Source organism: Podarcis melisellensis (genome assembly GCF_964234715.1).
Source record: "Podarcis melisellensis genome assembly, chromosome: 5".
NCBI classification, from domain to species: Eukaryota; Metazoa; Chordata; class Lepidosauria; order Squamata; family Lacertidae; genus Podarcis; species Podarcis melisellensis.
The window spans coordinates 54,320,646-54,348,297 of record NC_138537.1 but is presented as its reverse complement, the minus strand read 5'-3'; the positions used below and the strand labels follow the sequence as shown (position 1 = coordinate 54,348,297).

General features: G+C 41.9%; 1 protein-coding gene across 1 annotated transcript in view; it reads right to left on the bottom strand.

Annotated features, from left to right (window-relative positions):
• Positions 1 to 6,970: 6,970 nt before the first annotated feature.
• BTBD16 (BTB domain containing 16) overlaps positions 6,971 to 27,652 on the bottom strand; it is a 28,140-nt gene continuing 7,458 nt past the window's right edge. The window contains exons 7-17 of the mRNA XM_081912735.1: positions 27,292 to 27,417; positions 26,561 to 26,675; positions 25,239 to 25,308; positions 24,247 to 24,377; positions 19,686 to 19,805; positions 13,388 to 13,479; positions 10,612 to 10,694; positions 9,279 to 9,356; positions 8,564 to 8,662; positions 7,310 to 7,498; positions 6,971 to 7,196 (exon numbers count right to left, since the gene is read on the bottom strand). Of these exons, the coding sequence (XP_081768861.1) occupies positions 7,128 to 7,196; positions 7,310 to 7,498; positions 8,564 to 8,662; positions 9,279 to 9,356; positions 10,612 to 10,694; positions 13,388 to 13,479; positions 19,686 to 19,805; positions 24,247 to 24,377; positions 25,239 to 25,308; positions 26,561 to 26,675; positions 27,292 to 27,417 (1,172 nt within the window). The 3' untranslated portion in view covers positions 6,971 to 7,127. The remainder of the gene's footprint in view (positions 7,197 to 7,309; positions 7,499 to 8,563; positions 8,663 to 9,278; positions 9,357 to 10,611; positions 10,695 to 13,387; positions 13,480 to 19,685; positions 19,806 to 24,246; positions 24,378 to 25,238; positions 25,309 to 26,560; positions 26,676 to 27,291; positions 27,418 to 27,652) is intronic.

Sequence of the window (27,652 nt, the reverse complement as noted above, 5' to 3'; positions counted from 1 at the left end):
TGTGATGGGACCTAAGCAACTGGCTGTTTTTAATATATCGTGAGAAGTTCCAGTGATGCAGCTTGGTTACTTTTGGAATGTCACTGTAGGCCTATTGGGTCCTTTGCAATATTTGCAAATATAATAACAGATAGCCTGACGCCGAAACTGATGAAACCATCTATATTTATGCTGAGACCTAAATATATTCAAGCTTGTGGCAAGACAGATTTGCCTCCAGGTGAGCCTGCAGGGCAGCTACAAATGTTAATACTGTTGCACGCCACCCCTATCTCTGAGTGGGGTGAGATTCCAGGGGTTCCAGGCGTTTACCCAGAGTTTGTGTTTCCCTTGGAATGAGGAAGTCTTTGTGATATATATAGTTTATTTAGACATATATACAACCTGAGCCTGCAATGGAGGGCTTTGCAGCGTTAACACCCCAAGACGGCCTTACTTCGCCCAAAGCCGCAGACTTGGATTCAGACAGAAATCAATCATTTATTTCCCCCGCCCACACACACCCTGCTTCTCATCTTGCTGCTTTCCTTCTAGCTCACATCATTCCTACCCTCAGCTCTGGCTTTGTCCTTCTAATTATCCGTGAGTTGAGGGAGGAGGCCCACTCACTTGCCACCTCACACAGAGCCACTCCCTTTGTTCCCCTAATGGCCCACCACCTCACCAGGAAGCTAGCTTGGCTATTCCGAGAATTAGAAGGGTCTCAGCATGCAGCCTACTCCCCAGCCCACAAACTCCTAACACTGTTTTCTTTTCTTTTTGGCCACAAAGCACTGACTCGATCCCATAGGCTAGCCAGTTCTTGGGAGCTCTTGTTTATTTTTGTGGTGTCATGTACCACCAGGGGTAGGAAATAATAGCAGCTTATTCACTGTTGCTGCAACATGCATCTGAGGAACACATTTAGCAGTGCTTTTCTTCTGGGAGGATGCAGGTGGACGCATACCCCTAAACATTTTGTGAATCTAGGTTTGGCCTCATTGAGGGGCAGTATTTCAATATAAGTAGGAAAATGAGAGTACCCCTAAACATTTTTTTAAATAGAAAAAAAGCACTGGATAAAAGCATAAACTAACACCACTGCACTTCCTTCCCCCATAACATAGACGTTCGTCTGGTTACTTTTTTGTTCTTCTGAATTTTGTATTCTCTTTGTTCCTTTCCTGTTGTTCGGAAATGTTTATTATTCTATACAGTACGATTCCGGTAGGAAGAGTATACATAGTAGCTTATCCGCACACAAGCAACTGTGACCTTCAGCTTAGCCATGTTATTTGTTTTGGATGGGAGGAGCGTTGCCATGTCATTACAGGTAAAGGGCTTCCCCAGGTCCATTCTTTTCAAACAATGACATTTCCTTGAGTCATTTTATCATAGCCATGTCAGTGAAGTTCTGCTTTAGGCCATTCTTTCTTTCATCTCAGAAGTTCTCTCAAAGGTCACAGTCAATTCAGAACCTGATATATGTTCATTTATATCCCATTGGTCAGGTTGCCTGCAGTTTTGGGGTTGCCTACTATATAGTGCTTCTTTTGTAGCAACATTACCACTTCCCTAACACTGAAACAACAGTATTTTGGGAAACAGAAAAGTGTGTTTACTTTTCCAGTACCACAACCATCAAATCATCTTCTTCTTTTTAGTTGGCAATCACTCATAGTCGAGTAAGATTGTCTTCCATAAACATGGTTTTAACAATGAGTCCGTAAGTCACTGTGGAGGCCAATTCTGGATCCACATGTCCTTCCACAGTGGGGACATTGGTTTCCAGGCGGGAGCTGATCATGGTGAGGGTTTGCCAAGTATGCCTTCCTCTTAGCACGTTTCTCCCTTGCGTCCTGAGTTCAAAGCCCATGACACCTTTGGTAAAGGCTGTTCTCCAATTGGCACACTCGCAGGCAAATGTTTCCCAATTGTTGGTGTTTATACTGCAGTTTTTTTAGATTTGCCTTGAGACAGTCTTTAAACTTCTTTTGTTGACCACCAACATTACGCTTTCCGTTTTTAAGTTCGGAATATCAAATATTATGGCTCCAATAAAATCTTGCTTTTGGTTTAGTTAGTGACCAGCAACACAACTCCTCTGTATACTTGCACATTCCATTTTATGACCTTTGGACATGATCCAACCAATGTTTAAAAAACTGCTGTTAATACTAAAAGGTTCTGGTGTGTGTACAGTCTTTTGCTGTACATCTCCAGAGATTAGAACAGAATAGAAGGTGAAAATGGTTCAAATAACAAATAATTTAGCACTGCAGTAAGTGTCAACTCTCCGTTACACAAAACTGTGATGTTCTATTATTATTATTATTATTATTATTATTATTATTATTATTATTATTATTCCTATTACTATTATTATCACTCATGTATTTGACAGGACTTGTGCCATGGAATGGTATTAGGATACCTGCAAAGCTCATGTCCTTTGGATAAGAAACACTAAAGTTGCAGGCAGCCAAATATTGAGTGGTTGTCCCTTTGAAATTGATGGGGAACAACAACAACAAAAATGAAGAGGGAAAAAAGAACAAATGCAATTTGTTTTAAACAAAGGAAACTTTTTTTAAAAAAATCTGCTTCTGTAACATACAAGGTAGTTCTTAAATGCCACATTAAAAGCAACCTATAAGGCACTTAACATGCCTCTGAAAAATAAGGAGCAATACATTTAAATAAATGGCCATGTTTTTACCTATGATATCAACTTTATAAGGTTGTAATTGTGATCTGAGTACACACTGACAAGTTTATAAAAATCCACCTGGCTTTCGCAACAAATATGACTCAGTGAAGGTGATTCATGTAGAAAATGAAGTAATGAATGGTTCAGCTTACCGGTGTTATTTTGGTGATAGACAAGGGGTGTGGTTTACCCCAGCAGTTATGAAGGATATGCCCCCGCCCACAATTTTATACTTTAAATGGTGCGATCCTATAAATGTTCATTCAGAAATAAATCCCATTGTGTTCAGTGGGGCCTTACCAACCAGTAAATGTGCATTATGAGGTTGCAGTGGGAGTTATTTCTAAGGGAATGCAAAAAGGAGAAACTAGTTCTCAAAAATATCAACTAATAAAATGAACTCAACATGTTTCTGAATTCATGCTCCTTCTTGAGGTGCAATCTTAAACTTTCAACTTTTACAGAGCGGCTGAAGCAGCCTGCACCAATACTGCTGCCTATTTAGTTCCAAGCGGGCCTCAACAATTTGACTAAGGTTTAATTTCCACACACCCCCAAAAGGCAGAATATGAGTTTATTAACTTAATATATATTTTGTCACCACAGTTTCCCTGAGAAAGAGAATAGAAACAATAATGGAAATAATGAGATTTCTTTCTGCAGAGATAAATTTATGACATCGATATTTTTCCATTTTGTTCTTTTCTTTTGGTGAAGCTCTGGCATTGGGACTGAACTCTTTGTTTATAAATACAGAAATATCGTTGACAGCCGCCAGCAATTACATCATGTTTCCTATATTCACCCACACTGACATACTGACCTATGCTTCCTGTAACACCCACGTTTTGACTCTGTGGGTATTTGTATTATTAGCAGTTGCAAATTGTGATTCTGACCTTTGCAGTTCTTGATGTGCATGTGCTTAAATTTAAAGGACAGAGTTGAAAGTTGGTGGACAATGCAGGTTTGGGTTTTTGCGTTGTTGTTGTGTTGTGTGGTTGTTGGTTTTTTTGCAGGATTTGTGATTCCATGCTGTTTTTCTTCTTTCATCTTTTTTCCTGGTTAGATTTCTTGAAATGACTTCTGTATCTTGAACTATAAATTATTAAATTTATATCCTGCACTTTTCTCCAGGGAACCCCAGGGTGCTTACACACACAGACACACACACACACACACTTTTTAACAGTAGGACAACCATTTTACTGCCTTTGCACTTATTTTAGGCTTACAGGCAACTGTGCTCTGTCCCCACAACTGACCGCATGTAAAGGATTGTATTAATTGGCCATTAGCTACGGTTCTCCAAATGAAATAGTGTGTTTTACTCAGTCTTCCTGCACATTAGCTTCCAAACCGAGGTTGCTGCTCTTATCTAATGGGCCAGGAACACTTTGATATTTTACAACAAAGTATGCTTTATTCATCTGGGTCATGAGTAAGCACCAACCACAATCTTCTGTATTTTTCTGTAACAACTCCACAGAAGCGCAGGAAGGCAAACTCAAGCTTACAAGGCAGAATAATAAAATCATAGAACTGAGGAGTTGGAAGGGTCATCTAGTCCAACCTTTGCAGTACAGGAATCTACACGACAGGTGGCCATCCAACCTGTGTGCTGAAAAACCTCCAATGAAGAACAGACTCTCGTGTGGGTCTGTTCCACTGTCAAACAGCTCTTACTGCCAGAAGGTTCTAGATACAGGTAGGTAGCCATGTTGGTCTGACGCAGTTGAAATAAAAAAATTGTCCAGTAGCACCTTAGGTCTCTAAGGTGCTACTGGACAATTTTTTTTATTTTGCCAGAGAGTTTTTCCTGATGTTTTAGTCAGAATCTCCTTTCTCAAAGCCATTGATTTGGGTCCTGCCCTCCAGAGCTGGAGAACTCAAGCTTGGTCCATATTCCATGTGGCAGCCCTTTAGATATTTGAAGATGGCTGTTGTATCCCGGCTAGTCTCCCCGGCTAGACAACAGGCCTGCCACTATGTCATTGTTTGTATCAGCAATGGCATGTTAAAAGCAGGCACACATGCCGTATAGGGTGACAGAGAACAAGAGTGTGGATGCCACCTCCCAAAAAGACCTTGACAGTCATTGACAAGATGATTGGTAAAAGCAGCTTCCAGGAAAACTTTCACAGCCCTGAAAATAATGAACCAAAATAATGAACCACACCGTACAACCAAACGAAGGCAAGGAGATGTGCTGCCAGACTTTCACATGCTGCTTTTCACATGCAGTGTGACAGAGGATAGTCCTCTGTTTGAATGACTTTTAAAGGACCTTCCTTCATTTCATGGTGCCTTCCAGATGTGGTTGGGCTCCAACTCCCATCAGCCCTTGACCAGCAAAGTTGGAAGTTGTAGTCCAAAGACAGGAGGCAGCAGGGCTGGTAGCCACCCTAGTCACGCACCCATCCAGTTCACATAAAGGTAGTGGGTAGGAGATCTTATGGGGAACATCAGGTTCGCTCCCATGGGGAGAGCCTGAAAGAAATACATGCATGAACCCCACAGCCCATGGTAAGAAGTTTATTTAGAATTTTAAAAGAAGAAGAAGAGTTTGGATTTGATATCCCACCTTTCACTCCCCTTCGGGAGTCTCAAAGCGGCTAACATTCTCCTTTCCCTTCCTCCCCCACAACAAACACTCTGTGAGGTGAGTGAGGCTGAGACACTTCAGAGAAGTGTGACTAGCCCAAGGTCACCCAGCAGCTGCATGTGGAGGAGCAGAGACGTGAACCCGGTTCCCCAGATTATGAGACTCTTAACCACTACACCACACTTTTGTCAGGAGGACAAAAGGAAGAAGCAGAACACTACATTAAGAAACCAAAAATAAAGGAAACATTGTTCATGAGAAAACTGGAAGCCTGTTTGTATGTAGCAAGGTTAGGTTGGATAACTTTGAACCAACAGGCTCCTTTTATTTTCCTCATCATGTTTTGTTCATTTGTCCTCCTCTCTTCCTGTTTTATTCTTAATAAAACTTCATCCAATTTGACTGTTGGGGTCTGAAGTATGTTTATGCCAAGCATTCTTGTGATCTCCCATGTGCCTTGCCACTGGAAGCATACTATGTGGGTGAAAGAGTGGGATTCCAAGGGGAAACAACAGGCTGTGTTGAATTGCAGGGCGGGAAAGGCACCTGGGTGCTAGGCCTGTTGTTTCTGATAAACAGAGAGGGATTTAGCTGAGAAGTGCAGGGTGTGGTGTCTCCAAGTCCCTTTGGAAGCAGTTGCTTTGACTTCCCAGAATTCACCTCACCTGGGAGTTGTCAGGTTTAATAAGGAGTGTGGTTCGGGTTACAACTGGCAACCGGCAAGGCTGGGCATAAACAGGCTCTCCTCGCCTCCCCCTTCCATTACCGGAATAACTAAAGGTCCCTCCAGAAATCCCTTTTCTTGTTCAAGATGATTTATGCTCCTGATGCTATTGGGGCAGCTATATGCAACCCTACCTTCCACACTGTTTGTACCTGCATAAGTTTTGAGGCAGTCACGCTACTTCATTTCCAATCAGTGCACATCTCATAATGTCCTGCTGAAATCCTCAAACTTTTTATAGCACACCAATGTTCTGGTTTGTTCTTGTCCTGCTTTTGTTGCTCTTCAACCCCTCCGAACAGTGAAAATGTGGTAGAACTGGAGAAGCATAACAGAACTAAAGCAGAATACATCCACCACTATTGCACTGTTACTGTTTTCAAGAATATATTGCAGATTACAATAAAACACCTACCTGGTGGGGCTCTGCAGGCAATTTGAGATAGAGCAAGAGCAAAGCTATAAGGCCATACATTTACGGTAGATTATGTCTCAGGATTTAGACAATGTTGGTGATTCTGGCAGAATAATTTAAGTATAAATTAGGATTGTTTGGGGTGCTTGATCTCCAGTTTCCTGGTATGGAGGTGTCTCTTGCTTTTATGTGTACAGTAGCCTGTGCAATGGGATGAGGGCTAGACTAGGTGGGGTTACCTGACACTTTTATGAGAGCAACATTAATGGCTTCCCGAAATCAATAACGACTAGATGTGCTGTAGTGCACCTGGCTGAAGGCCAGCTGGGGAGAGTGGAAAAAGAAAGCTCTCTAAAATGCCATGCACACGGCTGTTTGCATCCATGTGGGAGGAACGGTTCATGCCCTTCATTTGCTAGTGGGCACCAGATTGGTAATTTGAAGCTACACCTAAGCAATTGCAATCTATTTGCAGCATTTGCCACAGGAAACAAGAGTACAATGCAAATAGGGATTAATGTCTAAATGAGCTGAGCATGAGGGAAGGGTGCAGTTTATTCTCCTGTTATGCGAAATGTGATCACCTGCCTGACCAGTGCAGGCCCTTAGACGTATGATATTAACACTCCTACGCATATGCTAGGTGTCAAAATGAGTCCTTCAGCAGAGCTGCTCAGAGAGTGCTTGCTGTCTTTTATGATGTTGGGAAAAGAAGAGAAAAGGTCACATAGATTGGAACCGATGGTATGCATGCTTTCAAAACCTGCATTCAGAAAGAGGCAAGAGTTAGCACTCAAGTTTCTATCTATGCTATTTAGGAAGTCAATGTAACAATTTTGTTTTTCAAATGTTCAAAGTGCTCCTTCCCCGACTTACCATGCTTTTACAGCTGGGCTTCTTAACTCCAAACCTTTGAGTAAGTCTCTCCGTAGTGAACTCTTCCCATTTCCCATCTATCTGACACTGTGCTTTGATTTCATACTTAACTTCACGTGTCTCCTTTAAACTGACAGGACTCCGTTCAGCAGTAAAAAAAGATATAATTGGATCTGCATGTTTGACTCTCTGAAATGACACAGAGTTAAATTGTTATTTGTCAGCGTCTGTGAGCTGAAGGTACTCAAAAACCTCCACCAAGAAAATCCTAATTCAAGGTACAGTGGTACCTCAGGTTACATACGCTTCACGTTACATATGTTTCAGGTTACAGACTCCGTTAACCCAGAAATTTTACCTCGGGTTAAGAACTTTGCTTCAGGATGAGAACAGAAATCGTGCTCCGGCGGCGCGGCGGCAGCAGGAGGCCCCATTAGCTAAAGTGGACCTTCAGGTTAAGAACAGTTTCGGGTTAAGAACAGGCCTCCTGAACGAATTAGGTACGTAACCAGAGGTACCACTGTAGATCAATCTCTTCTTCCTAGCTCCCATTGTTTTTCCTTTGGGTATGTAAAAAATTAGTAGCTGCACAGGCAAGCAAGGTGGCCACTCCCATTCCCTTGTGCATTTCATGTTGCATTTGCTGTACACAACTAGAGAGCAAGTGATGATGTCTTCATATTATCTGATTTGTTTACTTGTCTCTGTACACCCCCCTGAACTCCAGTTCAAGGAAACTGTCATTCTGCACATGTGGAATGGCTGAACTGTATACACCTCAACTAATCTGTGACTTGCATTTTCAAGTCGGAAGGAAGTTGGTTTGAGGAGAAAGCATCCAACAGGAGCATTTTGTGAGATGCTGCAGGATACATATGAGCTGAAGCTAATGCCATGTGTACTTGACTTCAGACACCAGAGGTTGGAGTGCAATGGAGCTAGAATGGCAATACTGTATATACATACCCTTTGTCTTAGCTACACCTGCTCAAGTCTACCTGATTATTAAAGGGGTTGGATCCCTATACGCCTTGGTCACCCTAATGGGGAGTTGCACAAGAGCACTTCTGCCCAGTTTTGCAAGTCAGCCTTGACACCATTTCCCTCCTCCTTATAGCAAAAAATGCCAGTGACACAATCTTCCTTGTGGAAATTTATTGTTTTCAGGGTGTAGCCTAGTTCAATGTTTTATTCATCTCCCTAAAGATTGATGGTGGCCCAAGTTAGAGAGAACTACAGAAACGCTTTTCTTACCTGCATGTAAAAACTGTAGGCTGAAGCATCATGTTTTACTGCTTTTATCTCAAAGAAGAATCCATAAATGGAAATTATTTCTGAATGGTACCTTGGCTCCTGAAGTAACCAAGAGATTTTTTTTTTAATGCACTTTTATCTCAGTTAATTTCAAAGTTATGTCAGCAAAAAGATCTGTAAGTATTGTGAGAGGGCCATTAAGAGAAGTCTGGATTCAACAGAGCAGCTGACCTAGTGACCTCTAAGGGGAAGGACCGTGGGAACATCACAAAAGACTGAACAGTTGCCCATTGCTTGTGAGCTACTCTGTAGGTATGGACAAAATTCACCTTGCTAATTCTTACCACAATTTTGCCTTCACATCCCCCCAGGTTCAGTCTGTATTTATTTATTTATTCAATTTATATACCACCCTTCCTCCTGAAAGACCCCAGGATGGCAAACACATCAACAATTGGAGGAAATGGTAAAAATGTTATAAGAACAGTTTAAAACGTTATTTTGGCCAGTGATTTCAGAGTTGGCAGCAACAGTATCTTTCAGCCAATTTTAGCATATATATATTAAATCCTTTCTCTTTCTTTCTCTACCTGACTATTCATGCCCTCATATCCCTCCCATCACCATGTTAGGTTATGTGAAATGTTTTGTCAGCAGAAGGTCTCCTGCCCCTCCATCCTGTGTAGAAATTATTCACGTTTTAATAGTGACCTACCTGTGTAAGCACCAGACCAAATCTCACTGCCTGAGTGTTAAAGTCTCTCTGAAATACCATGTCACCACCATTCTCTAGCTGAAAGGAAAAGAAAACTTCATATAGAGTTCATGAGTTCAATTTTTTTCAATAAAACACAGGTGCCAATTCAGTGCTTTAGCCTAACATGGGTGGTTCCCATGTCTAGGAATTAGGTATACAACCTGTTATTGAAGGGGTTGTAGTACTCCCCCTGAAGGAACAAGCTTGTTGTCAGGAAATACTCCTGGATTCCAGCTAGACACAGGAGTATCAAGCAGATTCTGTGGCCAGGGATGCCAATGCCCAGCTTAGGCTGGTTCATCAACTATGACCCTTCTTGGCCTGGGACAGCCTGGACTCAGTTGTCCATGTTATGGTGACTTCCTTCCTGTACTACTGCAATGTTTCCTACATGGGGCTGCCCTTGAAGATGGTGTGAAGGTCGGAGCTAGTACAGAATGTGGTGGCCAAGTTGTTAAGTGTGACAGTCTGAGAACTGTAGCTGTTTGAGGGGAACAGAGTCTCTGAACAACCCTCGGCTTCTCTCAACAAACTACAGTTCCAGGATTCTTTGGGGGAAGCCGTGACAGTTCACTCCCGGGACATCATGATTTTAATGCATGCATTTTAACAAGAGATGTCCAGGGTGTGAACTGTCATGGCTTCATCATTATTGATTCATCATTACTTTCCTTAAACAATGTTAGAAATTAGGTCCATGCTTCCATGAAAACTTCTCCATTGTGCATCTGTTTTCAGTGTCTGACCTGAATGACAAGCCTCTACACACTTCAAAGCAGACCTGGATTTTTATAGGCATAGACGTACCATATTTTTCGCTCTATAAGACACACTAGACCATAAGACACATCTAATTTTTGGAGGAAGAAAACAAGAAAAAAAATATTATGAATCCCAGAAGCCAGAACAGCAAGAGGGATCGCTGCGCAGTGATCCCTCTTGCTGTTCTGGCTTCAGAGAAAGCAAAACAAAGCCTCTTCATGGCATGGGGAGCGTTCCTCCTGCTGCCCTGAAGAGGCTTCATGCAGCTATCCCAGAAGCCAGAACAGCAAGAGGGATCGCTGCGCAGTGAAAGCAGTGATCCATCTTGCTGTTCTGGCTTCTGGGATAGCTGCACAGCCTGCATTCGCTCCATAAGATGCACACACATTTCTCCTTACTTTTTAGGAGGGAAAAAGTCTTATAGAGCAAAAAATACAGTACTAGGAAAATATACCAGAGAGGAAAACTGTGAAGTTAAAAAGAACTAAAATCCCCCCATTTGCTCAGTATACTAAGCATACCAACTCACTGCATGGTAATGATCAGACAAGATCCTCGTCAGCCACGGCAGAGGAAGGAAGTTAATTTCCCAGAGTTCCTCCAGATGCCTGCCTTTGGGAAGAAGAGAGGAAAATGAATTATTATTAAATTTCTGGTAGACAGAAAACAAAAAAGAGATGTCACTGCACCTGCTGGTGATGCACTTGCGAGGCTTTGCAGGCACAACACTAAAAGCAGGAAGAGTTTTTGGAAAGGGGAGACGCAGCAAGAATGCAAAACGGAAGCCCAGGCATGTGAGCTGGGATTTTAAGGCCACACCTTGTTGAAGAATATGAGCAGCTAAGAAGCTGTGAGGTCAACGCAGAGAGAGGAACTGATGAATTTGTCAGGAGAGAATGGGTTGCAGAAAGACAGAGAAAGGGGTGGCCCTGACCACATCATCATGTGCCCCTTCAATGTATCAGCCTCATGGGAATGCAAACCCTCAACAGAAAAAAGAATCCTACCCCTGGTATGAGGGATGCGGGTGGCGCTGTGGGTTAAACCACAGAGCCTAGGACTTGCCAATCAGAAGGTCAGTGGTTCGAATCCCCGCAACGGGGTGAGCTCCCGTTGCTCGGTCCCTGCTCCTGCCAACCTAGCAGTTCTAAAGCATGTCCAAGTGCGAATAGATAAATAGGTACCACTCCAGCAAGAAGGTAAATGGCATTTCCATGCACTGCTCTGGTTCGCCAGAAGTGGCTTAGTCATGCTGGCCACATGACCCGGAAGCTGTACGCCGGCTCTCTCGGCCAATAAAACGAGATGAGCGCCGCAACCCCAGAGTCGGTCATGACTGGACCTAATGGTCAGGGTCCCTTTATCTTTACCTTTACCCCTGATATAAATCTATCCTCTCCCATCTACCTGTCTAGCTATGGCACCACTCACTTAGCTCAATCACTACTTTGTCCAAGTTGACTCTCCATTATATTTTCTGCACAGTGCCCCTTCCTGCTTTTGCTCAGCATTCCACCAAAATTAAAAACCATCAGATAAAGTTTTCTTTTTGACAACCATGCACAGATCCTCAATTGTTTCAACAACCGGGATTTGCACAGTTTGCAGGGGTGCCATTCTTCCTTCCCTGTGCTTCTGCAGGCCAGACACAAATGCCAAGAATCAGGTTTAACAACATTTGGCTGGGTTTTACATTAACCTGCTTTTTGAGATGCTCACAGCACAATGAGGAAGAAATTAATCTGGGCTCTCGTCTGTGCTACTGCTGCCGAAGAATGCAGTGCTGTTTGCGTATAGCAAAGTATGCATTTCAGTTTCATGGCCAGAAATGGCTTTGCATGATGTCATCACAGTCTATTCAGGCTGAAAGAAGTCAATGTAACATGGGCTTGCTATTGAAAGCAGCTATTGTTCCAAAACAAATGTACTGACAAAGTGGGTGAATCAAAAAGATTTCTTGTTAAATGTGGTTTCTTTTAAAGGGCGCATGACAATAAGCTTCCATTCTTCTTTCCCTCTCACATCGCAAAATGTACAAAAAGTGCCTTTCACGTAGTTGGTGCTGGATAAGCATGAAATAGTGAGAGGCATTACAACAGAAAGTAGAAACTTCAATGTCTGCACTTGGCTAGTGCTTTTATTAGGACCAACCAACATGTCACAAAAATGTGGCAAGCCTTTGAGTTCTCTAAAACTCTCCAGGGATGGCGAGAGCCTTCTCCCATCCCTATCACTTGAACCAGAGCCTATCCGCAACCTTATAAGTTGTGATGAATTGCTACGCGGCAGGCGAAACCCAAATGTCGCGAAACCCAAATGTCAACAGCCAATCAGCCATGTGGGGGAAATTCCTGCTGTGCCCCTGTCCCAATGACAGACGACACACGATGGCATAGCAAGGTCAAGCGCACAAGTCCTAAAAGTAGGGAGAGGTGGGCGAGTGTTCTGAATACACGCACCGAAAGAGGAAGCTCTGGGTCACGTGCATGGGCATAAATAGGACCCTCAAACTGTTTGGACTGCATCCCATTGGCCAGATTGCACCCAGCTTCGAGGGACCTACCAATCAGGTGTTGTGGCTGTCCAATCGTACCCACCCACAACACAGGGTGTTGGTTTTCCAGGTCCCACCGCAGTACGTACCCTCTTTAAGGGAGGACCCGATTTCTAGTATCATGGAATGTTGAATTTGTTTCAAAAAAGAGATAGCTGCAATGGATTTTGCCAAAACGAATGGAGGAAACACATAAAGAAAATATGCATGGAATGTTTTGGATACATGGGTGGTCTCCAGTGCTACATCTACTCAGAGTAGACCCAATGTGCATGGCTAATTTAGTTTAATTTCAGTAGGTCCACTCTAAGCAGACCTTAGTTAGAAATGACTCTCTATTTGCAGTTATATACATGCATATACTAGTAGTTTTGTTTCTGTGTGTTATATGCGTGCACGCATGCACGCACACGCACACACACATTCCTTGTGCATTTCCTCCAAGTATTTAAACCGTCTTATTGCAACTAAGCCCAAGTATGCGTAATGGAAGTAATCACATGCTCTTCCCCTGTAAACTCCTGCTTCCAGTTCCTTCCTCTGCTCCTTCCTATCTCTCTATTTTAAGATTATAAGCCCCTTGGGGTAGAGACTTCTGAAACCTGTTATTTGCAAAGTGCCATATGCATATGTAATTTTATATTAAAGAGGGCAGAGCAGACCTATGGAGTGGGGCACACAAAATTTGGGAGTACATTTTTATTTGAAAATTCAACAGTATGTTTAGGTTCTAAAGAAAAAGTAAACTTACTTGAAGTGATGCCATGTAAACGGAGGGACTGAAAAATAGCTATGTATCGCTGTCCTACTTCCCTTTCCAGGAAGGCACATATCTTGGGTAAGCTAAAAACAAAACAATGGAGCAGAAAACTTTGTTTAAACCCAGCATGATTTCCTATCCAAGCTTAGTATTGCTATAGCTATTATTCATCTTCTACATGGAAAGCATCTGCAAACATTACGAGTGCAAATAGATTATTATGTGAGGCTTCTGTGCACATGCTGAAATGCCAAAATGTGTCACTGCAATGAGTTTTGCGTGTGATTCTCATATGCAAGGCAAGTGAGATTCTACATGCATTTATTTCAGGCTTTGCCCAAGACAAAACTGATTTCCTAGTATGAAAGATACCAATGGTAATGCAGCAGTAAGAATTAACTCTGTATTAATGTACCATTTTTATATGTAACTGTGTATTTTTGTAATATTTTGTTTTAAGTGCCTGTTGTTGCTTCAGCTGTTTTGTACACTGCTTAGAGATATTTTTAATATATTAAGTGGTAAGGAAATTAAGTAATCAATCAATCAATCAATCAATCAATCGTTTCCCCAGGTAGGTTCTCCAAACATCTACCTTGATGTTATTCTTAATCTACCCTGTCTTCTCCCCACCCTCGCCACAGACACAAACACACTAGCTTCAGTCATTTTAACTCCCCCTGCCCTCTTTTCCACTGAGTCTGCAAAGAGATCAGAAGTTTTTATTCTGTTTTCAGCTAGCCACAGTTTAGCGTTACATTCACTTTGAGGTACAGTGGGCAATTGTAAGTGTGGTCTAATGAAATAAGCCAGCTTCATAAACCAATCTTTGAGGTTGGCTTGGTTCAGTAAATCATGGTTTGTCCTGGTTCAGACATAACAATAAACTGTGGTTAGTTAGAAATGGAAGGAAATGTGTCTGATCACACACACCGTGAAACATGAGGGGAGGTGTGCAAGCTCAAAGTTCACCTAGACAGGCTCATTTAATGATAAACCATAGTTTATTATTATGTCCAAATGTAGCCACCATTCAAGCATATGATTTTACAATTGGGGGTGGGGTGGTTTTTTTTTCTTTTCACCTCAAAGTTTTATATGAGAGTGACATACAAAGAATAATTCACTAAAAAAACCCAACCCTCTGAAAGGTTATATGAAAGGTTTCTTAGAGGTTGTTTCAAAGGTTGACTGCATTATTAACAGCCGGAAATATCTAACCAACCATTTAGGTTATATAATGATTAATAGGAAATAGGAGCTGTGTGAGGCCAAATCCTTGCCAGGGAGGAGGAAGCCAGGAACACAGAGCTGGTAGACTAAACAAAAGGATTCACTGATCTAAGTGGAGTCTTCAGGTAATATTTGATAAACAATCCAAATTTTTCCAAATGAGTGAAGCAAGCCAGTGTCATTGCTAGTTTTCTGTTTTACTTTGTATTGATTTACACAAACTGGTCCAAGCTGCCTTGTTTTTAAAAGTGCCTAGATTAACCATTCCCAAGAATCCACCTTCATCTCCCCAGGGAAGTGTCAATTATAATGTTTCTGTCATTATGCTTTTTCATATTCTACTAGGGAAGACACATAATAACCCTTGGTGGCAGAGGGAATCCCATGCCAAAAAAAACCCCAAACCCCATCCCCAAATCCACATGCAGATTACAAAGGGGGGGGGGGAATCCTGAAGCTGGAAAATTTGGCTCACAAGGTGGCATGTCCTACCCCTTGAAATTTTTGAGTTTTGTCTTTGAACAGGTAATCCCCCTATGCTGTAGCACAAGCATGTCTACTCAAAATTGAGTTCGATAGGACTTACTCCCATGTAATTCTGCACAGGTTTGCATCCTAAAGGCCCTTTGAGCCCATTGAACTAGTTCCACAGTTTGGATCCTGCCTAAATCTCTGCCCATTCCTGTTTATGGATCTTTGCTGGACATTTTTCTCACTACTGTATACTTCTTTTCATGGGTATTTCTTTGCCGAAGAACAAAGGTATGCCACAATAGACCCAACTCTAAATCACAGTCATTCATTAAGGAAGCTCTGAATGAAACGATTCCCCAAGCCCCACCTCCACTCCTGGCTTCTTTTTCAGCGTTCATTTGCAACAGTGCTCTCCCTAGATACTTTGAATACTTTATTTTTATAGATGCAAGGCAACCGGAAGTAAGTTCTCTGAAATCGAAGCAACCCACACCCTGCCTTTGAAAGGTCAGAGAAGAATCAGACGCCTGTTGCTGCAGTTCACTTCAAAAGGCAGAAAGGAACTGTAAAGTGTTTTTTTCCTCTGCTTTACACAATAGATCACTTTCAGCGACTTTACACAGAAAACAGCTGTTTTCTCTGCACATTATATTTGAGCTGAATGCACTACTTAAACACACAGGGATATTCACATTCTAATTATTGGAAGGCACTCTCTTGAGTAAGCATATTTGAACTAAGCATATTTTTATACAAACTATTTGAACTAAGCATATTTTAAAAGACTTATTTGCCTTCTAGAATACCGCTGTGCCTCTATTCTCCATTATCTTGCAGTGTCCAGAAGTTTGTTCAAACATTCAAAAAGTTAAGGAATGCTTGAGCACTGAAATACAGCTTTATAGTGTTATTTCAGTTTATTTCAGGAATTTCCACACCACTCTTCAGGTAACAGACTGCTTCCAGCAGGTAACAGGGTAAAATATTTAAACAATATGAAGTACATTTGCTTGGCACCTCACTTCCCATCTGTGACTGAACCAAGTTCACATTCACAAAGCAAGCGTCCCTTAACCTCCGCAGAACCCTACCTCTCCCCCCTGAAATTTATCCCTAGGAATTGGGGGATATTTGGGAATGGGTTACGGCATGAGTGTCTATCAATTGTGTGTTTGTTTGTGTGTGTGTGTGTGTGTGTGTGTGTGTGGTGGGGAGTTAGCAGAAATCACCCCCCTTACATGAAGGGAGGAGCACAGCCACAGAAAGCGGCTTAAAACTCATATGGCTGGAGCTGAGTGGTTAGTGTCAGAATAGGACTTTTGTGGGGGGGGGGGGCGGCGGCTATCAAAGTCCCATTCAGTCATGAAGCTCACCAGCTGACCTTGGGCCAGTCACTATCTCTCAGCCTAACCTACCCCCATAGGGTTGTTGCAAGGATAAATTGAGGAGGTGGTTAACCAAGTACACCACCCTTAGCTTTCTAGAGGAACGTATAAATCCAACAAACAAATAAACAGATTTATACAATTATGAACTGTTTGGAGAAACCCAAACCTTAAGCTCCCTTTGGCTGGTGGAATTAGCTTTATGGTTCTTTGGACAATGGCCAATAACTGGGAACTGGCAGCCGTGTAGAGATTCTCCTACAGCTGCATGGGTAAACTGTATGAGGAGTGGCTTTAAACTAGCTCAAAGCTACCTCATTTCTGGTGCAGCTGCCGAACAATGCTAAGCTTTGTGCATCTGCTTCTTTGTTGTTCTTTTCTGGAAAGGCACGTGCCAGCTCAAGGGATTCCCCTTGATTTGATTCAGCAATCCTCTTTAGCAGACTATTTTTGTGCAAACTGAAAACTGTGCTTGGAACATTTGCACCTGTTAAATTATAATAAACAAACACCACTGTGCTGATCGTTGGATTTGCTCCCATTTTTTTTAAAAAAAAAGATATAAAATGGTCACACTTACTAACTTGCTGGATTGGGCTTTCCAGACCTACTATATATGACTGAAATCCAAGAGAGAGATAAGCACATTTTCAGCCTGAGAAACCAATGTGCTAAAGCATGCATAACTCTTGTGTTCAACTGCAGTCATCAGATGCAAGTAAGTCCCACTGAAATCAACAGGACTTACTTTCCAATAATATGTTTAGGATTGGGGAACTATAATTGTTATGTACTGAGTTGAATAGGATCCAAAAGGCAGCAGTCTGATTGGTTCTAGAACAATAGGATTCAGAATGCAGTAGTCTGCTTGGTCCTAGAACAATAGGATTCAGAATGCAGCAGTCTGATTGGTCCACAGGAGCCACCCAATCCAGCTCCAGGTGGAAGTGAATCTGCAACCTGATTGGCCTACAGGTGAATCCTGGAATTAGCCAATCACATGGGGCCCATTGTGTAAATAATGTATATAAAGCAGACATTCTGGGGGAACTTCCATTCCTCCTCACTACTATGAGCTGAATAAAGAGCATGAAATCCACACTTGACTCCGAGTATATTTCAATAATTGTCCCTGTTTCAACACACCCTATTGGTTTGATTCCCATTCATCATGTTTAAAGGGGTCTCACTGAAAACTGGATAACCAACAGCGGACTTCAAGTTCCAGTGTGTCGTATTACTTAACGCACAAATGCAGCACGCTCCTTTTCTGTTTCCAGATGCCCTAGATAGCAGCAGGTTACATAAAGTAATCTTCAACTAAATAAATACAGATGTGTAAATGACAAAACATTTTAAACTGAAGGGAACTTAAGTAGGAGTGTTAGAACAGATTTAGTGCAAACTGGGGGTGTAGCTAGTTAACTCTGCAACTCCTGACTACAAAATCATTGGGAAAACAGAATGCTTCAGCACAGAGGATGTTGCAAAGCGATGCATGTTACTTTAAATGTGAACTGCGTAGTTGCAATCTGGCATCGCACTCAACTTGCACATGTGAGCATCGTAAAATTTCTCATTTTCCACTAGGTTTTCATATAAAAAGTACTTCTTGGGTAAAGCTAGTAAATACTGATTCACCCACAACTCATTTCCTATCTCCTGGTGAAATGAGAGAGAGAGGGAGAGAGAGAGAGAGAGAGAGAGAGAGAGAGAGAGAGAGAGAGAGAGAGAGAGAGAGAGAGAGAGAGAGAGGGAGAGGTTGATTCAAGCGGGGAGCTCCATTTTGAGCCAAACAGTATTTTCTTTATACTGATACATGACTCATAGGAAAGAATGTCTTATGGGAATAGTAACAACAACAACAAAACAGCAATGTCAAGAAGATCTGTTTGAGGACAGCGGGAAGAACAAAGATAATGAAAAGCATTTTCATGTGAGAGGCTTGAAATCCATTCGCTGCTTATTATTTCAGTCTAAAAGGTGAATGTGGGGCCTACCTCTGCCATTGTATTAGTTCTCCTGACTGACTCCCTCTCTTTCTTCTTCAAAACTGCCTTCTGCACTCTCAAAGCAGTTTACAAAATATGTGATTGAATCCCACCCAAAAACAGTGGCGCCTGGAAGTGCTTAGTGTCATCAGCTGCAGGAATACTCTGGGTTTCTCCAGTTGACCTATTTATTGAGCATTCATCCTCATTCACCTGGACAAAGTGTATGCGGATGTCAGGTTGTATTTGGTCTTCGTTGAGCATTTGTTCTGAATTGTTTGTGTATATGTCTTCCTGTTAACTACTGTTCATGCCACACTTTTCAGTGCATTTCCTCATCACTTTCCTAACCAGAAGAAATCTTTTTAAGTGGATTTGTTAGGCTAGGGCAACAGAGTGTTTTCATCTACTCTAAGGGTGTGCACATAGAACATTTTATTCTAAAATCAAAAGCTCTTGGGTTTTTTTCTAGGTAAGCCACACACAATTTAGAGCTATTGCTTACTTTTTGCCCCTGAAAAGCACTTCTTGGGAAACTGGTTTCATACGAAATAATAAAAGCTCATTGCAGATTGATTCTGCATTATCTTGGTCTATTTGAAGGTAGAGGTAGGCAGCAGGGCAATGCGTGTATCCACACCTGTCCAATGAAATTGTGGGTGGGTGTATACTATGATGCAATCACCGCTTCCTTCTTCATTCACCTGAGGTATGCTCAGTGATGGGAAGGTGGATAATCTCACCAAGGGGAGGATTTTTATATACGTATCCCAAAAAACACACCAACCCTTGTGGATGGCAGCATTTAGAATTAATCTAGAATGCAAGCAGCATGATGAGCTTGAGCATAAATGATTCCAGATTGAGAAAAACTACACTTCCGTGCCACAAACAGATTAGTACCTACACAGCCTAATTATGCAAACCTAAACTTCTGGTAGATGCTTGAATCCCTCCTACAAAATACTGACTGTTGAGCGGGGCCCTCAAACTCTCTAGTTGTATTTTTATATTTTGGAGTTTATCCCCTCATACGTGTGTGTGTTTAATGCTGTTTCTTTACCATATTGGAGGACAGTGTCTGCTGCTGAAGACTTTCTGCTCCGTGAGTGATTTTGCTTTTAGACTTTATAGAAATTTTAAAATATGTACAGTTGATATGAACAAGTGTGTAGAGTAGGGATTTTAAAAAATACATTTAATTACCTGCTAAAATATGTGAGGACAGTATCGTAAGATGGAATTATCTGAATTTTGGGGTTCTGTTGTAGGAAGACCCAGCATAGTGCAGTTCGCAGGAGATGAAATTCATTGAAAGTAAATAACCTGCAAGGCAAAACAAAATCTTTATGAACTACCAGTTTGTATGGTGTCTGTATTTGTCTAAACAAATAGTTACATCATTATTTTTAAGTGTAGATATTAAGTGTAAGTTTAAGTTATTTTCCTCAGATGACCATATTTTCCTGTTTTGCTTATTTTTAAGAACTGGATACAACCGCTTCAAGTTAGTTTAATTTACTTTAGCGCATTGATCAGCATGTCATCAGGCATATTTTTTAACTGCAGTTCCACACAGAACACTTGACATGACATGTAAGTTACAAGTCCCCAAAATGGCAAAAACAACCATTTCAGTAGTATTGAAAGACACAAATGCTCAGTTTTTCATGGGTACATTTCAGATTTCTGTTGGGGCCGGGACAAGATGTAGCAAAGTCAAAAGTCCCAAGCAAACCTTGGCTACATTCAAAGTTAAATTGTGAAACATCAGTACAATATTAATATTAAAGGTGCCCTTGCAGAATGAGATATCGTCTGAAACAAAGACAGTGTGTGTCCTGTCACTGTCACTGTCACTGTCACTGCAGAGGCACTGTTTTTTCTCAGGCCCTTTGGGTTTCCTGAACTTCTGCTATTGGTTTATTCCTGTTTCATGCAATGATGCACCTGCTTTCTTGGGTGTTCCTGTGTTCCTGACCTCCTTGTATTTTAGGCCAGTGTTTCCTTTACCCCTCCAGTGGCCTACCTGATGTTCAGCCTATTCAGTTTGGACCTCTGACTTGCAAACTACTTGGTTTTTGACATAGTGAAACCCCATAGTGAAACATAGTGAAACCCCATTTTCCTGGCTTCATCCATCTACAGATTATGGGTTAGAAGATGTTCAGCAGAATCTTACTTAAGTAGACAGAAGCTTTTGAGAAAGTCACATGGCAGCGAGGAAACTTAAGGACAGCTCTTAAAAACTTTTGTGGGAGGAAGCTAATTGCTTTCCGAGAAGGGCAAAGTTAATGAACTGCTCAGATAAGACAAGAGTCTATTTAAAGACAAGAAGCATGGAAAATGTGTCTAGCTTTCAGCAACATTTTGGAAGTAAAAGCAGGCAGTCTTTAAAAGTCATTGGGAAAGGGATCTTTGCAAAAAGCAGACATTCTGTCCAAACACTATAAATAAATCTGCAAAACAAGGAGCTTATAGCTGCCCCTGGGAGCCACCAAGTGTTTTAGCGGAAGCAAGAATCTAAAATGGATGGTGGTGGGAAAGCAGCAATAATTTATTTCTCACCCCTTCATCAACTCTCAGTTTTGATATAGCACAGCTCTCAGATATCTGATTTTGATTACCTTCAGGAACAAGGAACAGATCTTCTCCAATGCCCAACCACAGACATTTAATGTCCCCATAGCTGTGTGATCAAGTGGGAACTAGGAGAATGGCCTTGACCGTGGGATCTAGGGGGATCTAGGGCTGGAAAGGTCTGTCAGTTCTGGTTCTCTCTGTTACTCATTTGTCATCATTGTTCCACATTTTGCAGCAATTTGCCTTAAAAAAACCCTCTTGAAAATTCGCCAGCATCTTAGTGTGAATTTCTCCTAATAAACACATTTTAATACGCAGTTTTGAGTAATGTATACATCTTTTGAAAGCAATCCTCCCTAACAGACTGCATTTTTGTATGTATTTTCACTCATATCTTCATTTCCACACACACTTTCCCACTGATATATGCATTTTTGTAATCATTGTTTGCTTGGAGAACTTCATGAAATTTGAATAAGTGCATGTAGGTACCTGTTCACGTATTGTTCTGGAAAGTGCAAATTTTAGAAGACTTTTAGAAGACACCTGAAGGCAGCCCTGTTTAGGGAAGTTTTAAATGTTTGATGCTTTGTCGCAATATTATTGTTGTTATGATTATTATATTGGGAGCCACCCAGAGTGGCTGGGGAAACCCAGCCAGATGAGTGGGGTATAATATTATTATTATTATTATTATTACATTTGATAGATTTGACTTTAAATGTGTACTGAATTCCTCCTCCATCCCTAGTGGATGTACATCTATACTGCGGGCAAAAGGTCCCAGGACCCCAGAATCTCCAGGTTGTGCTGGGAGAAGCTCCCTCTTTGAAACCCTTGGGAGTTGCTGCCAATCATTGTAGACAATACTGCGCTGGATAATGGTTTGACTTAGTATGAGGCAACTACGTTCTTATTGAGTTCCTATGTTGCTGTGATAGCCTTCCCTGTAGAACAGCACAGGAACTGGCATCTGTGCTCACTGCAACTCAATTCTCATGATGATCAAGCGTTCTTTGCTGACCCTACATCTTATTTTTTGGGGGGGGCGTATTTGCTAATATGCACTGTTTGACTCCTATCTAGTTCCAGACCTCCATCACTAGAATAGAACAAGGGCAGGCACAGTGTTGCCACATCTGAAACATTGTCAAATGTAGTTGACAAATGCACATCCTTCATTTCAGAAGCTCTGTGGTAGATCACCTGCTTTGAATGCAAAAAGCCCCCATTGCCATTTCTGACGAAATCTCTGGGCCTTAATAATTATGTGATTAGCAATCATATTGTGTGCTTAAAAAAACAAAAACAAGGTGAAGAGGGACAATTGTTCTCAGGAATGCAACATGCGAAGACAAGGTATTTAAGCCTCCCCCACACCACTTCTCCTATCGGTGAAAATTGTGCCTCCTTCAGTGCATCAATGAGCATTAGGGAAAAAACCTTGCACTGGGCAGCCCCTGCCAGCAAGGACTAGACAGTGGACAGAGGTGAGCCAAAGATCTAAAGCAGATTCAAATGATACCTGAAATCAGTCTGCAAATCAGAGGAAACCTGCTGAATCCACGTGAGAAACCTTTAACGCCCTAGCAAAGCTAGGTCACACACAGAAAATCTAATTCACATGGCAGGCTCTTACTCCCAATGTGACATGTCACAGACGTAAATTCCCAGTGTGACATGTCATAGGCGTAAAAACAATCTGTTTTGCTCAAGTTAAGTAAGACTTTCCCCAGAATTAGGTTGCTGCTTCATAACACATCCGCTAGGACAGTGGTTTTCATAAGAGAGCAATTACAGTGGCCATAAAACAGAGAACTTCTGGTCATGTCAATATTAGGTTTCATTTTAAAAACAACTTGTGGAGTGGCAGAATCCAAAGAAAACCAACCGTCATGTCTACTAAATCCTTTGCTCACAAGAGTCAATAGCCTTCATCTGATGGGCATATTCCCTCTGTATTAAAAGTTCCTTCTCCAAACAAAGGTTGCACCTGATCCTTCCTGCTTACCAAAATGAATGACGAAATAGCATCCACCAAATCTGCAATTCTGAAAAGCGAACAGCCGTTCACAGCACATAGCTTAGCACCTGGACCTTTCCAACTTATTACTTGGGTGGAGTAGGTGAATGACTGTTTATAGACCTCTTAAGAAATGACTGGATGGTGGACAGTCAAAAATATTAAGCAATTATATCTATCAGCAGCTATTTATGTGGATGGGAGGTTTAACCCTTTCCTCCCCTTTCTGTGGAGGTGACTGAGAGTAAACTGGAGGCCCAGCCAGTGCCAGCACCACCATCCAGAGATAAGAGAGACGCCAACACCAACATGAACAAACCTTGCAGACCCAGCCTGCTCAAATGAGTGCCCATTTACTTGCCTAGTCCCAAGATGACAACCACTTGTTGCACTATGAGTTGTGCCTGCCCCACTCTTCAAAAGGAAGGTGCAGGGAGCACTTATCCACATGCTTATACCTCTTATGTACCTGCTGCACCTTGTAACCTGTGCCTTGCCTATGTCCCAACCTGTTTTATCTATTAAAGCTATTGGATGGGAGTTCCAGAACTGGGAGTTCAAATTCCTCATCCAGAGCCAAGAGGCTTATTCACAGTGGCACTTAGCCTATCAAATGGCCTATCCAGGGAGGTTCAGTTTTATAAACGGGCTGCTATATTTTCACTGCTGAATGGGGACCTTTTGATTTCTCCTGGAATTTATTTTTTTTTGGGGGGGGGAGTTTTATGCTGCTTTATCTGCTGTTTTATAACTTTTGTTGTAATGTGTGCATATTATTATATTATTTTAACGTGAAAGCCACATAATGTTTTTTTTATCTGAAAGGGAGGAGGGTTATAAATATATGAATAGTATTACATAAAGCCCCACAACACTCATGCCTATGATGAATATAATATCTGGCAGAAGGCAGTGCTGCAGAATATATATTGTCAGGTCCATATATATTCCCGATATATACTGATGTGCTATGAAAGCATTGTATCCATTTGCCCTCTTCAGAACTCCTGCTCTCCATTTTCATCAATGAAAAGAACCCAATTGACTTGTGATCCCACTTCCTGTAGCTTCCTAGACAGCAGAACCCTTCAAAGACCTGTTTATTAAGCCTTCATCACAAAACATCCTTTTATAGAACAAAGTATTGCACGTCCCTCTGACCTTGAAGATCTGATCACTTTCTGCAGTAGTTCCAGGGGCAGCTGCCGCAGGTGAATCTGAGAGCCAAGCTGTGCGACAAGGTTCACCTCTATCCATCTTTCACATTCGGTGATCAAGGTGGGCTGCTGATACTGATTTCAAGGGAGGGGAGAAAAGTGTCAAAGAAATTCTGAACTCTGGGACCATCTTGTGGTGGAAACTGGAAATGGAGACATCATATGCAGATTGAAACTAAAAGTACAAAAAATATTGGACACCTAAAATGTATAGTGTGAATACGATTAAGTCACATATTGTCCAGATTTGCTGCTGTCAGGGGCAATGCTATTTGCTTGAAATCTCAAGGTTTCCCTGGGCATCTGGATGACCACTGTGAGGAGAACAGATTGCTGGATTGCATGAGCTTTGGCCTGATCCAGCAGTCTCATCCTAAATTCTTATTTTCCTGCTGAGTCTGCACTCAATGGCAAACCCGCTTATGTTCCTCTGTCACTGTTCTGCAGAAGGTTATCACCTTCTGTCTTGGAGACAGGCCATATTTCTTTAAGAACTTCCTTCCTGCGCCGCCAAAGGGGTGTTCAGACACCCACAGCCCACGCACCTGGGAGGGAGGAGAGAGAGATTGTGTCCCCAGTGGCTACACAGTCAATGCAAACATGTAGCCTCCTTTTACATAAACACTGAACATGGGGCTCTCAGTGGGCATGGTCAGAGGTCAAAGCGAATGGGTGTGGCAGATAGTGTCCTATCAAACCTCCATTCATGTGTTCAATGCATGCATAGAAGAAGTTGTTTGGACACCGCCCCCACAAGAGGCAATCAGAGGGTGAGGGAATAAGATCAAGAAAACAGAAGCCCAGTTGATACAGAGAAAAGCCAAGCATGCACAGAGGGCTCTAGAAAATGGCAGAGGTGCAAATGTCAGCAACAGGAGGGTCCATGAACATTCACCAGTCTCAGCTAAATGCAAATCCATCAGGTTTACAGCTCACCTTGCAGCCTGCGGAATAATAGCTGCAGACACTGGCTGGGCAAATGCTTCTTCTCATAACCTGCACACACCTTGGGGGGCAGGAAGAGAGAAAAGGCTATTAATGAGAGTTGTGAGCATAAGAAATCGAGAAAAAGAAGCAGGAGAGCAATTCACCAATCTCCTGGGCAAAGCTTCAGTAATATCACTGCTACCACACCTAGATTCTGCGCCCCCAACCCAACCCAGTTCAAACAGCAGCATCTTTTCCAACAGTAGTGCAGTAGGAAAGGACCATCTTAAAACAAATATTTATATGGCCAATCACCAAACAATTTAATTATTTATATGGCAAAGCCGTTGATGAAGAGCAATGTTTGTCCCCAGAAGGCCAAAATGGATGTGACCTATATTTAAAACAAACTGAGGGTTGGTACCAATATGACTTGCAAATAAATAAAAACACACGAAAAATGAAGCAAAATTAAAAATCATTCTGTGAAATTCAGTATATGATCTTGTGATTCCTAGGCAACACTCCTTACTTCCAGCTACTCTGCTAAGCATTTTGGAAAGTTGTTTGCCTGTCTGCTATGCGTTTGGGTATTGTAAGAAAATTCTATGCTCAAATTCTATGCTCAAATTATGTGGATATGTCTATATGGGTATGAAAAAGAAATATGACTGTGTCCTAAAAATATGTTGATTTCATCAGCTACTGAGATAAAATGGTCTTTGCCAAGACTTGCATGTCAAGCTCAGTCAGAACTCTTTTTTTAAAGGCAGTTTTAAAAATATAGGCGACTCTTCCAGTAAAACAACAACCCAGATGATTCATTCCACATCTCTTGGCAGGCTAAGGGCGTCAACATGTGCTTTTGCCGGGTGACAGGAGGACATTTTTCTACCATTCTCTCACTCTAATAATGCCTAATTTAGGATGGTTGTGCCAAGAGACACAGGAAATTCTGCCAAGAAGAAATGCTATAACGTTGGCTTTGAACTTGGGCTACAGAGAGGTGCAAAACACTGTTACATCACCAGAGTCACTAATAATGGCCAGAGGTCCTGCTCGACTGATTTATTTGTGCAATGTAGCTAGTGCCACAATGCTCCGCAGAGCAGCAACTGTCTATGTGAATAGTTGGTAGGCAGACCTACAGCTGAGCTGCGCAAATGTTTCTTTGTACATGACTTCCAGATGCACAACACCAGATGCTTGACAAAAACCGACATTTCACAGAACCAAGTCATGAGGGAGGGAGGCCAGTGTTTTGTACTGTTATACAATCCAGTCCCCACATCTAAAGCCAATGACAGGATGGTGCGCCAATGTCTACTTACTTCTGGAACAGGCTAGGGAACTGTAATACCTCTGCAGTAGCCAGGACTCCCAGAACATCTTCTTCATTCACTTCGAGTTCAGAGTTGTATAAATTCTTGAGCGCAACAGCAAAGGCTTCATTCACATCAAAAGGAGATGCAAATAAAGACATCAGTAAATTCATCAAGCCTTAAAAGTGCAGGGCAATGGTTCCCTCTTGTCCCCTGATCTGAATTCCCATACAGTGAAATGGCAATACTGTGCTATGGACTTAGCATTACCTGTGGGCCTGCCCCCTCTCCCTATAACAGGCAAGCTGTTCAGTGTATATAACTGTAAACAGCAGTGTAATACCAAACAAGTTTAAGTATTGGCAGAAGTGGCCAGCCATTTCTTGTGAGCCCTCTGTCCTTTCCCCTCTGTTGGACCACAGAGCTGTGACCTTCCCCACCTCCTAAAGTAGCCTGCTACTTTTCAGTGTGGTGGAGGATGTTGTTCTGTCACCAATCTTCAAGCTTTCAGTAGAGCCAATGTGGGAAGGAGCAGGGCGCCATCTTGTCCTTCTTCTCAGTCAGCAAAAGGCATCTTGAGCCACTCCTGGCAGTGCAGGTGCCCTAATAAGACTCCTCACCTATTTCCTCAGCCCCTCACATAGCCTTTCAGGGCAAAATCTTAACACGTACCCAAAATGGCCAACTTATATTGTTTTTATCTGTAGCTAGTGTCCATATCGAAAGTAAAAACAGATTACCAAATCGAGTGACATCTGGATCATTAACCTCCAATGCAATTGTGACTCTAGGCATCGTTTTCTTCTGTTTGAGGAGTTCTTTGCTTTTGCGACTATTCAAGAGACGCTGCTTATAACATCTGGTTTCTGCCAAAAGCATGAGAAATGAAGGAAGACTAGTATGGGATTTATGTCATGAAAGGCACAATAAGCCTAATTATGTTCTTTCCACCTCAGTTTTTCTAACAAAAAAAGGGAGGGGGAGTGCTGCTGAGTGGCAGTTTTCAGTTTTAAATTTTGTCGTCATGGTCTTTTTATCGTTTGTTGTTTTTCATTGGAAGCCACTTTGGACAGGCATGTGCCCAGAAAAGCAGCCTAAAAA